The sequence below is a fragment of the Ovis canadensis genome, chromosome 9 (genome assembly GCF_042477335.2).
Source record: "Ovis canadensis isolate MfBH-ARS-UI-01 breed Bighorn chromosome 9, ARS-UI_OviCan_v2, whole genome shotgun sequence".
In the NCBI taxonomy this organism is placed as follows: Eukaryota; Metazoa; Chordata; class Mammalia; order Artiodactyla; family Bovidae; genus Ovis; species Ovis canadensis.
Genome location: NC_091253.1, coordinates 67,024,936 through 67,037,524, shown reverse-complemented (window position 1 = coordinate 67,037,524; position 12,589 = coordinate 67,024,936). Strand labels below are relative to the sequence as shown.

Sequence of the window (12,589 nt, the reverse complement as noted above, 5' to 3'; positions counted from 1 at the left end):
CCCATCTGTTAGAACTGCTGGGGAGGGCAGTGCTAAGAAAAGCCACTCGGGGTCACACCGTGTGGATCTCAGGGTGATGACACAGCATCGCCCGCCAGAGTCAGAGAGCTGATTGACCTCGGGGAGGATCGGGGTAAAGACGAGAGATCTAGGCAATTTAATGACAGCATCTTAGAATAGTCTGCCAGGCAGTGTGTGGTCCAGGAGCGCGAAGGACTTCAAAAACCATCAAGCCCAAGCTCAACCTTTCCAAGTTACAGGACTGCTTGGATCATGTCTGGAAATGTACCCTTGTCCCCGAAGATGAGATGCACTTTTAGAATTCACTGATGGAGAAAACTTAATTCAATTATTAGGGATTTCTATTAATTCAGGAATACTTTAGTTTGTGGTTTTAGATATCATTTAAAATTGACTCCATAGTTAGGTATCATGTCCACACAATCAAATGAACCCACTTTAAACATATCATTCGGTGAGTTTTAAGTAATGTCTCCACGTGAGTAATCACCTCTCTGATCCAGGCCAGCAGTTCTTGTGTCCTCTGGAGTCAAATGCTGCCCCCCAACCCAGACAGGCAGCCCTGACTTCTGTCACCAGAGATTAATTTTGCCTGCTGTAAATGGAATCAGACAGTGTGCACTTTTTGGTGTGCAGAGTACCAAGTGTGGACAACAGGAACTCTCATTCACTGCTCTTAGGAGTGTAAAATGGTACAACCTCTTTGTAAAGCAGTTTGGCAGTTTCTTATAAAGTTAAGGATATATTCACCATATGACCCAGTAATTCCACTCTCAGATATTTACCTAACAGATAAGAAAGCATGTCCACAAAAACACTTGTAGACAAGTTTCAAAGAAGTTGTATTCATTGTCACCCCAAACTAGAGACTGTTTCCATAAGCAGGGAAGTGGATAAATAATTTCTGGTACATTTATACACTGGAATTCTGTGCCACAGTAAAAGGGAACTAATGACTGAAGTATGAAATGGAGTGAAGCTCAAAAAAAAAAATATGCTCAGACATAGATACATGAGAATACATTCTGTATTATTCCATTTACAGAAATCTTTTTGTTATTTTTAAATTTTCTATATTTGCACAGCATCCATAAATGGCATATAGGTGGGAAATGTTTAATCCCTGCTTGATACACATTTGAATTTACCTATACAACTCATGGATCCAAAGTCGCTAATCTTGTTCAGTGTTCTTATTTTACAAATAAAGAAAGCCCCAAACTGGTAAGATGACATGTTTATACTGCTGTCCCAGTAAAGAACTGGAATGCCTACAACTTCTAACAGTTATTGATTTTTTTAAAGACACTATTTGTCCATCTTTTGGAACCTGCTGAGGGTCTGAGTGGACTTCTCGATCCTGGAAGAGCGACTGGAGCCTCTGCCAAAGCTGTGGGTTCCAGGGAGACAGGCTGAGGAAACATGTGTGATGCCACATACTCACCTGTGCAGAATAACTGGACTGTCTTCTCTCTGGGAAGTTTGGATGCGTGAATATCAACCCAGCCTTCATCCCAACACGCACGCGCGCACACACACACACACACACACACACACACATACACACACGAGTTGCCAAATAAAGGCACTTGGCATTAACCCCAGGCTGCTATCTGGTAAAACAGTCATGTGATGCTTAAAGTCCTACATATGTACCTTCTGGAATATAGCTGTAATTGAACTTATCCTTGGCATTTTGTATACGTCAAAATCCAGCCATGTTTGCACACTTGTAACTGAAGGTGTGCCACAGCAGTGGCCACAGGACTGGAAAAGGTCAGTTTTCATTCCAATCACAAAGAAAGGCAATGCCAAAGAATGTTCAAACTACCACACAATTGGACTCATCTCACACGCTAGCAAAGTAATGCTCAAAATTCTCCAAGCCAGGCTTCAACAGTACGTGAACCATGAACTTCCAGATGTTCAAGCTGGTTTTAGAAAAGGCAGAGGAACCAGAGATCAAGTTGTCAACATCTGCTGAATCATCAAAAGAGCAAGAGAGTTCCAGAAAAACATCTACTTCTGCTTTATTGACTATGCCAAAGCCTTTGACTGTGTGGATCACAATAAACTGTGGAAAATTCTTCAAGAGATGGGAATACCAGGCCACCTAACCTGCCTCCTGAGAAATCTGTACGCAGGTCAGAAAGCAACAGTTAGAACTGGACATGGAACAACGGACTGGTTCCAAATAGGAAAAGGAGTACGTCAAGGCTGTATTTTGTCACCCTGCCTATTTAACTTCTATGCAGAGAGCATCATGTGAAATGCTGGACTGGATGAAGCACAAGCTGGAGTCAAGATTGCCAGGAGAAATATCAACAACCTCAGATATGCAGATGACACCACCCTTATGGCAGAAAGTGAAGAGGAACTAAAGAGCCTCTTGAAGAAAGTGAAAGAGGAGAGTGAAAAAGTTGGCGTAAAGCTCAACATTCAGAAAACTAAAATCATGGCATCTGGTCCCATCACTTCATGGCAAATAGATGGGGAAACAATGAAAACAGTGTCAGACTTTATTTTGAGGGGCGGGGGCTCCAAAATCACTGCAGATGGTGACTGCAGTCATGAAATTAAAAGATGCTTACTCCTTGGAAGGAAAGTTATAACCAACCTAGACAGCATATTGAAAAGTAGAGACATTACGTTGCCAATAAAGGTCTGTCTAGTCAAGGCTATGGTTTTATCAGTGGTCATGTATGGATGTGAATGTTGGACTATAAAGAAAGCTGAGTGCTGAAGAATTGATGCTTTTGAACTGTGGTGTTGGAGAAGACTTTTGAGAGCCCCTTGGACTGCAAGGAGATCCAACCGGTCCATGCTAAAGGAGACCAGTCCTGAGTTTCATTGCAAGGACTGATGTTGAATCTGAAACTCCAATACTTTGGCCACCTGATGGGAAGAACTCACTGGAAACGACCCTGATGCTGGGAAAGATTGAAGGTGGGAGAAGGGGACGACAGAGGGTGAGATGGCTGGATGGCATCACCGACTCCATGGACATAAGTTTTGGTAAACTCTGGGAGCTGGTAATGGACAGGAAGGCCTGGTGTGCTGCAGTCCATGGGGTCGCAAAGAGTCGGACATGACTGAGCAACTGAACTGAACTGAACTGAAGGTAACTTCAGCAGTCATCTTATCAGTCCTGTGTACCAGTCTGGGTTCTATCAGGAAAATAGAAGCCACTCCATGTATCCTAAGTATGAAACAAGTCAAAACCAGGATGGAAGCTTGCCATGGAGAGGGAAACAGAGAAAAGATGAAGGAAGACTTGGCCAAAGATCTCAGCCTATTGCTCCAGAGCAGTTGATATCAGAGACATTCTGGGAGCTGCCACAAAGGCGATGAATCTCCAGGAAGTTCTCTCCAACCATTGTAGCCCACAAGGCCAAAGCTGAGTGATTCTAAAGAAGCAGTTCCTGGAAGCTGCTGCGAACGTCGCACTGGGCATGTGTGAGATTCCTTGAGTCTGCTTATAACTGCCAGGCTGTTGTTTAGTCACTAAGTCGTGTTCAACTCTTTTGCAACCCCATGGACTATAGCCTGCCAACTCCTGTGTCCGTGGGATTTTCCAGGCAAGAATACTGAAGTGAGTTGCCATTCCCTTCTCTCCAGGGTATGGAACCTGTGGCTCCTCCATTGGCAGGCAGGTTCTTTACTGCTGAGCAACCTGGGAAGCCCAACTGCCAGGAGCTTCAGCTAAACCAGGCAGATGCGTGGAGGACCATAGCTTGTTGAGGTTCCCAGCCAACAGTGGCCTCTCCCTATCTCGGACAACCCAGCTTGGTGAACATCTGCTGAAGCTGGGAAGAAAAGCCAGGGCTGAGGCACAGATGGTCACGTTCAGACTTGGCCGCTGTGACTCTGCCTGCCGCTTTGCTTAGTCTGGCTTCTTTGGGTGAGCTTGGACCCATGCAGCAATCTGGGTGCTGTTTATTTAGCTATGTTTTCCTGTTCTCCTCCCATGGCTGGCTTTCCTTTAGCATAACAGGGAGTAGTTTTGTAGACAAAGGATTTCTTTCCACTGGAAGTAATCAGGGTAATCTGAAAAGTATTTAACCACTATTTAAGGCAGAAGTCCCCAATTTGCACAATCTAATTCCTAATGATCTGAATTACTAGTAATACAAATAAAGTCCACAATAAGTGTAATGCACTTCATTCATTCCAAAACCATTCCCCAACCCCAGTCCATGAAAAAATTGTCTTCTGCAAAACTGGTCTTTGGTACCAAAAAAGGTTGCTTGAGTGCTTAATCACTCAGTCATGTCTGACTCTTTTAGACCCTATGGACTGTAGCCTGCCTGGCTCCTCTCTCAGTGGGATTTTCCCTCCATGAATACAGGAGTGAGTTGCCATGCCCTCCTCTAGGGGATCTTCCCAATCCAGGGATCAAACCCCATCTCTTGCATTGTAGGCAGATTTTTTTCACCACTGAGCCACTGAGAAAGCCAACCAGAAAGGTTGGGGACCACTGATTAAAGAGACCTTATGGTTTGACACACCTTCACCTAGGTAGAAAGAAGTCACTTGATTGCATTAAAGTTGAGGTGCTTGTGCTAGTATAATTGTATTCTCTAAATTTAATCAATCAAGTATTAATATTATAGGTTGACTTCTATTTTAATTTAAAATAGGGTAATTTTTATATTTTGCATCGACAACTCAATGGATGTGACTTTGAGCAAGCTCTGGGAGATAGTGAAGGCCAGAGGAGCCTGGCATGCTGCAGTCCATGGAGTTGCAAAGAGTCAGACACGATGGAGCAACTGAACAACAATGCAATTCCTATGTTTGGAAATTAATGTAAACATAAGATGCCCCTCCCCAATATTTCCACCATGCAATAATACATTTTTATTTGTTTTAAATACCCCCCAAAATATATAATGTTGTTTATGTTCTTTTATAACCTACTTTTTCCCCATTTCAATCCAGGTCCTGGGGGAAGTTGGTGGTGTTCTCAGATGGGGTAACTGAGAAGAGTTTAATAAAGATGCTCTTTACAAAGGAGTAAATAGGGCTGGAAGAAATCAGAAGGGATGATGCAGTATCCCACGGGCAAAAGAGAAGCAAGAAGGAATAAAATTGATCATTTTTCTTCTTATCCATTACCTAATTTTCTTTGGGCAACAGATTTCTTTGGAGCCCTTAGTAGGAGCCCAGAAAATTATAAGTAAAGAATCCACCTGCAATGCAGGAGACCCAGTTCAATTCCTGGGTCAGGAAGACCCCCTAGGAAAGGGATCGGCTACCCACTCCAGCATTCTTGGGCTTCCTTGGTGGCTCAGTTGGTAAAGAATCCACCTGCAATGCAGGAGACCTGGGTTCAATCCCTGGTTTGGGAAGATCCCCTGGCAACCCACTCCATCATTCTTGCCTGGAGAATCCACATAGACAGAGAAGCCTGGTGGGCTACAGTCCATGGAGTGGCAAAGAGTCAGATGTGACTGACCGACTAAGTACACAGCACATAATTGAGGAGATGATACACAAGCACTTGTAATTGGTAGTTCTCCAAAATCCAAGGGATTTAGAGAGGATATTGGTCAGCTTCATTGTATGTGGGGGGTTCGACACCTCTGAATCAGCTAGTTCCTCCTAAGGAAAGGAGTTATGCCAATGACATTTATTTTTCTATCATCAGTACCAGGCTTTATTAATCAATTCAAGAAGCAAATGCTTGACATGTTATTGCAAGAACCAGGAACAGGAGTCTTATCAATAATACTTGTTATGGCACAGAAATACCACTGTGATTGTCATTTCCCAAAACAGTTAGCAATTTGACCCTTTAAGAAATTCCTAAGATATAGGAGGAATTTGGCTCTGCATGTTGTGTAATACTATTATATTAATTTCAAAGACTATCTGTTAATAACTGGCTAATTGTTGCACATGCACGAATGTGAAGTCGCTTCAGTTGTGTCCAACTCTCTGCAACTCTATGGACTGTAGCCTGTCAGGCTCCTCCGTCCATGGGATTCCCCAGGCAAGAATACTGGAGTGGGTTGCCATGCCCTCCTCCAGGGGATCTTCCAGACCCAGGGATCAAAGCTGCGTCTCTCACGACTCCTGAATTGGCAGGCAGGTTCCCACTGGCGCACCTGGGAACATCAGGTGATACTGCGTAAGTCATATAATCCTTCTTAAGCCACTCTCTGCTATTTGTGCTGGTGATACCACCCTGTCCTGATTTCCGCTGCTGCCCACGCCTTCTCTCTCTGTCTTTTCCTTCTCAGTCCCCTACCTGAAATATTGGATCTGCAGTATGCTGGGCCTTCTAATTATCTCTAGCTGCACTTCCCCCTAGATGGTCTCATCTAGATCCGTTCTAAGAACCCCTTCAGGTCCTGACTCCAAATGTATATCTCTACACCTGACTTCTTCTCAGTTTCAGGCTCACAGATCCTTTGTCCTACTTGCCAGTAGGTATCTCAAAATGAATGTATCCCAGAGAGAACCACAACTCCCCTCGCTACAGAAGTCATCTTTAATACCATCCCTTTTGACATTCCTCTTGCTCAACCCAACAACAGGTTCTGTTGGATCTGCCTCCAAAATGGACCCTGAACGTGTCTGCTTGTTCTCGCGGCCCAAGCCTTCTTCAAGCTGCCATCTTTTCTGACCTGCAGTAGCACCACACTGGTGACCTTATTTTTCCTCCCCGGAACAGAACAGAGTGATCTTTTCTTTTCTTTTTGGCCATACCGCACAGCATGTTGGCTCTTAGTTCCCCAACCAGGGATCTGACTCACACCCCCTGCATTGGAAACATGGAGTCTTAACCACACTGGACGGACCACCAGGGAAGTCCAAGAGTGAGGTTTTCTTAAAATCTAAACCATATAATATCACTCTCCGACTTCAACCCCTTCAGTAGCTTCTTTATTTTAGAATAAAATCCAGATTCCTTACCCTTACCTACAAGACCCTGCGTAATCCTTCTTGCCTCCATGGCCCTCCTTGCCTCTTCACATGATCTCAAACAGATCACACCATCTCTCCTTTCCCTCCAAACTAACTGTTCCTTTCTGGCCCTACAGTATGTCAAGTTCTTCGGCATCTTCACAGCTTCTCATTAACTCTTCCTTCTACCTGGAAAACTCTAGCTCATAGCATGGTTGGCTCCTTTTCCAGCCTTCAAGTCCCAGCTCACAAGTCACCTTCTAGAGGCTTCGTCTGACCTAGCATTTCCCACCCCCATTTCCAGAAACATTATCATACCTGAAACAATCATCATATGTGATCATTTCTGCCTCTCTCCCATTAGAATGTAAGTTTCCAAAGAACAGCTTCTTTTCTTTCCATCACAGCCACTGGAATATTCCTTGTTAAGTAGCTATTTAGTTTAATGAATAAAGGAATACCATCAGCAAGAAGGCTTGGAATGAATCAAAAAGTGCTTTCAATCTATCACGACTTCATTTCCAGATGGATATTTGGACTGTCAGATACCTGTAATTTTGGTTTGAGTCATTAATTCCCTTAAGTGGAAGATATATTTTTAATAGAACAGCTTCATTGTTTGAAAAATGAGCAGAAACACTCATACGGTGAGGATTTGTTCATTAGTATCGTCATCATCTACTCTGAATTAAAAAAAAAAATCAAGCCAAATTCATTTTTGTGAACCTTGGGGCTGGAGTAGGGGGCAGGGCAGGTTTTAAATTCTCCCCCTTTGGTTCATCTTCCATCTCATGCGTTTGGATCAGTGGCTCAAGAAGATCAGGGAGCCTGAAATTTGTGAATGGTCTCCTTAGAATAAACACCAACTCTTCATGATAGTGTACTTTAAAGTGTCCTAATTCTGTCTGCCTCTCAGCTCCCCTCACATCCCTCTCTCTCGGTTTCTGCTCCAGCTCTTTGCTGCCGCATCTCCTAGAGCTCAGTACTGCTCATTGCAGCAGGAATCATGGGCGAGCTGTCCACAATGCCCAGGAGCTGCAGTGGGAATGGCTAGGTCGCAGTGCCAGGAAGGCCAGCCACCTGGGACCTCTGGGCACCCCGGGCCCCTGGGCTCATGAAGCTCACAGGAGGCGTGGGCTCCTCCTTGCGGTCACTAATCTATCCGTTGCAACGGACTGTGGCCATTAGCCACTGTGCTGTCTTCCGCTTGCCACCCCGAAAGTGATCATTCCCAACACACAGGATACTCCTCACTTCTGCAAGTTTCTAGGTGTTTTGTTTCAATTGAGAAACATTTGGGTGAGGGTGACTGGCTGAATCAGGATACTAATTCCATCATAATAGCCGGTGAGTCATCCTCTAAATGTGTAAATGATGGCTTTCTAGAACAGGGCTTGAGAGCAGAAATCCTACTAGAGTTGTAAACAAACCTACAGCAATTCCGTCAGTTCAGGGAAGGTATCATTGTTTATTGGTCAGGGGAGGCTTTCGGTTGAAACAACCCATTTCCAAACTTCAGTGGCTTAACTCCATAAAGGATTTCTCATGTCACAATCCAGTCAGGTCAGCAGGAGTGATGAAGGGGTGTTTCTGTTCTACACATCCTCCAGGGACCCAGAGGCCCCTTCCTCCCAGTGCAGAGATTCTTAACTTGGAGTCCACAAGTCCCATAAAGGGAGTGGAAAGAATTCAGGGAGTCTATGAAATTAGATGGGAGAAAAAGTATATCTTTATTGTCATTAATGTTGTAACTATAATTTAGCATTTCCTACAATTATGATTGGAGACATCAAATCACAATAGTATTAGTGCCTCCCGTGACTTTACTACCAATACGAAACATGGATGTTTTCATATCACCTTACAATCTTAGCAGATATCATGAAATGTCATTTATGCACAACGCTACTTTGAAATTATGGTAGTTACTAAATTCACTTAAAGATCTTATTAGTTTATGTGTTAAAGAGTATATATATTACCGCTTCACAAAATTTTTTAATATTTTGATAACTATTTCAGCACACTCACAGTTCTTTTAATTCTGTGTATTTTATTTTAAATATTATTAATAAAAACATTACTTTAAGAAGGGGTTCATAGAATTTAGCAGACTGCCAAAAGAATTCATGGCCAACAAAAGATTAAAAATCCCTAATCTAAAGTATAAGTTCTGACTGTATCATTTTGCTGTACAGCAGAATCAACACAACATTGTAAATCAACTATACTTCCATTTTAAAAATATTGAAAGAAAAATCCCTGATCTAGTGGCACTACTGTGCCCTAAGTCCTTGGGTATCCCCTACCTCTAATCAGCGAAACAGGCTGGAGTGACATTGACTAGTAGTTTAGGGACAAGGCTTAGAAGGAATGTATGTCACTTCTGCCCTTATTCCATTGGCCCTAATTCAGTCACATGACTTCAGCTAACTTCAAAGGGGGCTGGGAAATGAAGTCTAGCTGTGTTCCCAGGAGGAAACAAGGATGGGGCTTGGTGAGCACATGGGAGAAAACTCACTCCCTATCAAATTCACTCCAGGAAGTATAATCGTAATAAAACCATAATAGCTGCCATTGGTTGAATAATTACTCCCATCAGTATTGTGCTAAACTATTTTGCTTTCATGACCTCATTTAATCATCATAATAACCCTATGAGACAGGTACTATTGTTCTCACTTGATAAATAAGGAAAGTAGGACTTGAGAAAGTAAGTCCAAAATCAGTGCTCTCAATCACTTTGCTGGACTGTTTTGGAAAACTTCTAAGATCCTTATAGGAGAAGATAGATTTGTGTCCTGGTGGAGAGAGTAGTTCCAGGAGCCAGACTTCCAAAATTCATATTCTGGTTTTGCTAGAAGCTGGCTCCATTAACTAGGCATGTTTTACTGAAGCTTTCCATGAATCTGTAAAATGGTGATGATAATAGTATCCATCTTTTAGGATTAAATGAAATAAACTCTTAGACTAGCACTTGGCACATAGTAAGTGCTCAATGAATATTCTAAAATTCACTGTCATTAATGCCAGGTTTCCCTGGTGGCTCAGATGATAAAGAACCCACCTGGAATGCAGGAGACCTGAGTTCCATCCCTGGGTTGGGAAGATTCCCTGGAGAAGGGCATGGCAGCCCATTCTAGTGTTCTTGCCTGGAGAATCCCCATGGACAGGGGAGCCTGGTGGGCTACAGTCCATGGGATCATGAAGAGTCGGACATGAATGAGCAACTAAGCACAGCACAATGCCTAAAAGACACTGTATCCACCTTAAAAAAAAAAAGTGAACTAATGGGGTGGGAGGGAGGGTCAAGAGGGAGTAGACATATATACCTGTGGCTGATTCATGTTGATGTATGGCAGACACCAACACAATATTGTAAATCAGTTATCCCTCAATTAAAAATAATTTTTTAAAAAGTAAACTAAATTTTCCAGCAGGGCTCAGTATTCAAGAAGGAAGCAAGAAAATCTCTGAGGTCACTAAGACCCTCACCTGGGGGATTTCCTAGAATGGTGTGCTGAGTTATAGTCAAGAGAATGGGAAGCTGTTATGTTGATGGGTTAGTTTTCATGTCAGTGTAACCTTGTCTTCCCTTTCTAGAACTCCATGAAGGTGATGTTCAAATGCCTCTGGAAGAACTGTGGGAAGGTTTTGAGTACTGCAGTGGGTATCCAGAAGCACATCCGGACCATTCATCTCGGGTAAGGAGCCCTCCCTTTGGAGCTGGGTGTATCTCCATCAAGTTCAGTCCAGGACCACCTGCACTCAGAATTACACTTCACATTGTGCCTTAAAAATTCTGAACACAGAGACCGAGACTGGGCCTGCTTGGTCTTCCTAATCACTATGGAGATGGCCACTGCAGATAATACAGGCCAGTGTGGCAAGCGGAAAGAACATGGACTTAGAGCTGTGAAGCCTCCCTAATACACTCACCAAGTGATATTAAGCAAGGTGCTGCTCGGAGCCTCAGTTCCCTCTGAAAAAGAAACTCAGAGTATCAGCCCTGCAGGGTCATGTGTGATAGTCAAAAATAAAATGTATGTGAGAGTGATTTGTAAAAGATGGAGCTCCAGCGTAGGGTAGGGTAAGGAGTCCTTAGTCCCCCTGAAAATGTTTGTAAAATTATATGTGTAATTTTTTCCCCAGGGGAGTGTATTAATGACTTTGAGACTCAAAGGCAGACATAGCCTGAGAAGGGTTTAAGAAGCACAATGACAATCAGTGTTGCTATTCTTATGAAGCCTGGTGACCTGCTCTGTCCTTTTCTGTTGCCCAAATAAGTCCTTTATTTGTACAACAGACACATTTCCCTGTGTTATACAAAAACATTTCCAACGAAAGATGAAACGAAGTTTTGCGCAGCAGGGATTAGGGGCCACTCCAGAAAGGCTGTGATGGTACAGCCTCTTGTTCTTTAGTCTGTGGGTCTTTCTTGTCTAGGGATGTGGAACTAAGAAGGGATCTTGAGAAGCTGTAAGTGATAAACTGTGCACAAGACAAAGCCAAACACATGACCGAGCCCCCAAATGCTTGGGGGGTCCTTTCAAAAAGATGTTGTTGTTCAGTCGCTAAGTCATATCTTTTTGCATCCCCGTTGACTGCAGAATACCAGGCTTCCCTTCTTCCTGAGTTGGCTCAGACTCATGTCCATTGAGTTGATGATGACATCCAACCATCTCGTCCTCTATTACCGCCTTCTCCTCTTGCCTTTGATATTTTGCAGCATCAGGGTCTTCTTCAATGAATCAGCTCTTCGCATCAAGTGGCCAAAGAATTGTAGTCTCAGCTTCAATGTCAGTCCTTCCAATGAATATTCAGGGTTGATTTCCTTTAGGATTGACTGGTTGGATCTCCTTGCTGTGACTGCTGAGAAATAAGCACTACAGTCACTTTGCCCAGCCAAGGATAAATTTAGGGAAGACATCATCCATAAAAAGTGATAGAAAACAAGAATGGGTTCCAAGGTGATTTTGCTGATTCCTGTGGGTGAGCTCCTGCTATGGCTGGAGAGAAGCAGGAATCCAGCTCCCTCACCCATAGGCTGGGGATTCTGGGGACATAGCCAGACCCTTCCAGGGCATGGCATGTGAAAAATCACCAAGCACCATGGTCGTGGCCCAGCAAAGCAGGGCTTCCGCTCCACTAGCCAGAGGGTCCACCCTACCCTCCAAGAAACCCCACACAGAACCCACTCCTTCAGGGAAGGACACTCCACAGCATCTTCCCTCAACTCTCACCATCAGGACAGCTCACAGTGTAAATAACTCAGTTATCTGAACATTTAGAAAGAGCTTCCTGAAGCTAGAATCAGGAGCTGAAGGTCTTTGTTTTAAAGTCCATCTGCCCCAAAAGTCAAATCGTATTCAGCACCACACAGAAACACATACCCTATCCATGTGTTTACAGACTGTGAGTGGCATCACATGATTTTCTTTTGAGCTTCCAGGGTGCTCTCCTGGTGGGTGAAATTCAAGTACAGCAGGCGCTGTATTTGCTTCCCTGGGATTCCCTTTCTACTCTGCATGCTTCACACGGCCTTGATGAGCTAGAATCCCCATCTCTGCCAGCCACTGCCCAGGAATGAGCCTGGGAGCCTATAGGAGGATGGGGCAGTTTTTAATGAATGTTGACTGGCTTGTGAAGAAGAAGG

At 43.7% G+C, this 12,589-nt stretch overlaps 1 protein-coding gene across 2 annotated transcripts in view; it reads left to right on the top strand.

Annotated features, from left to right (window-relative positions):
* The window catches only part of ZNF704 (zinc finger protein 704), a 248,030-nt gene that overhangs the window by 210,419 nt on the left and 25,022 nt on the right, over nucleotides 1-12,589 (top strand). For both annotated transcript variants that reach the window (XM_069601084.1, XM_069601085.1), the window contains exon 5: nucleotides 10,537-10,637. In XM_069601084.1, coding sequence (XP_069457185.1) covers nucleotides 10,537-10,637 — 101 coding nt within the window. The remainder of the gene's footprint in view (nucleotides 1-10,536; nucleotides 10,638-12,589) is intronic.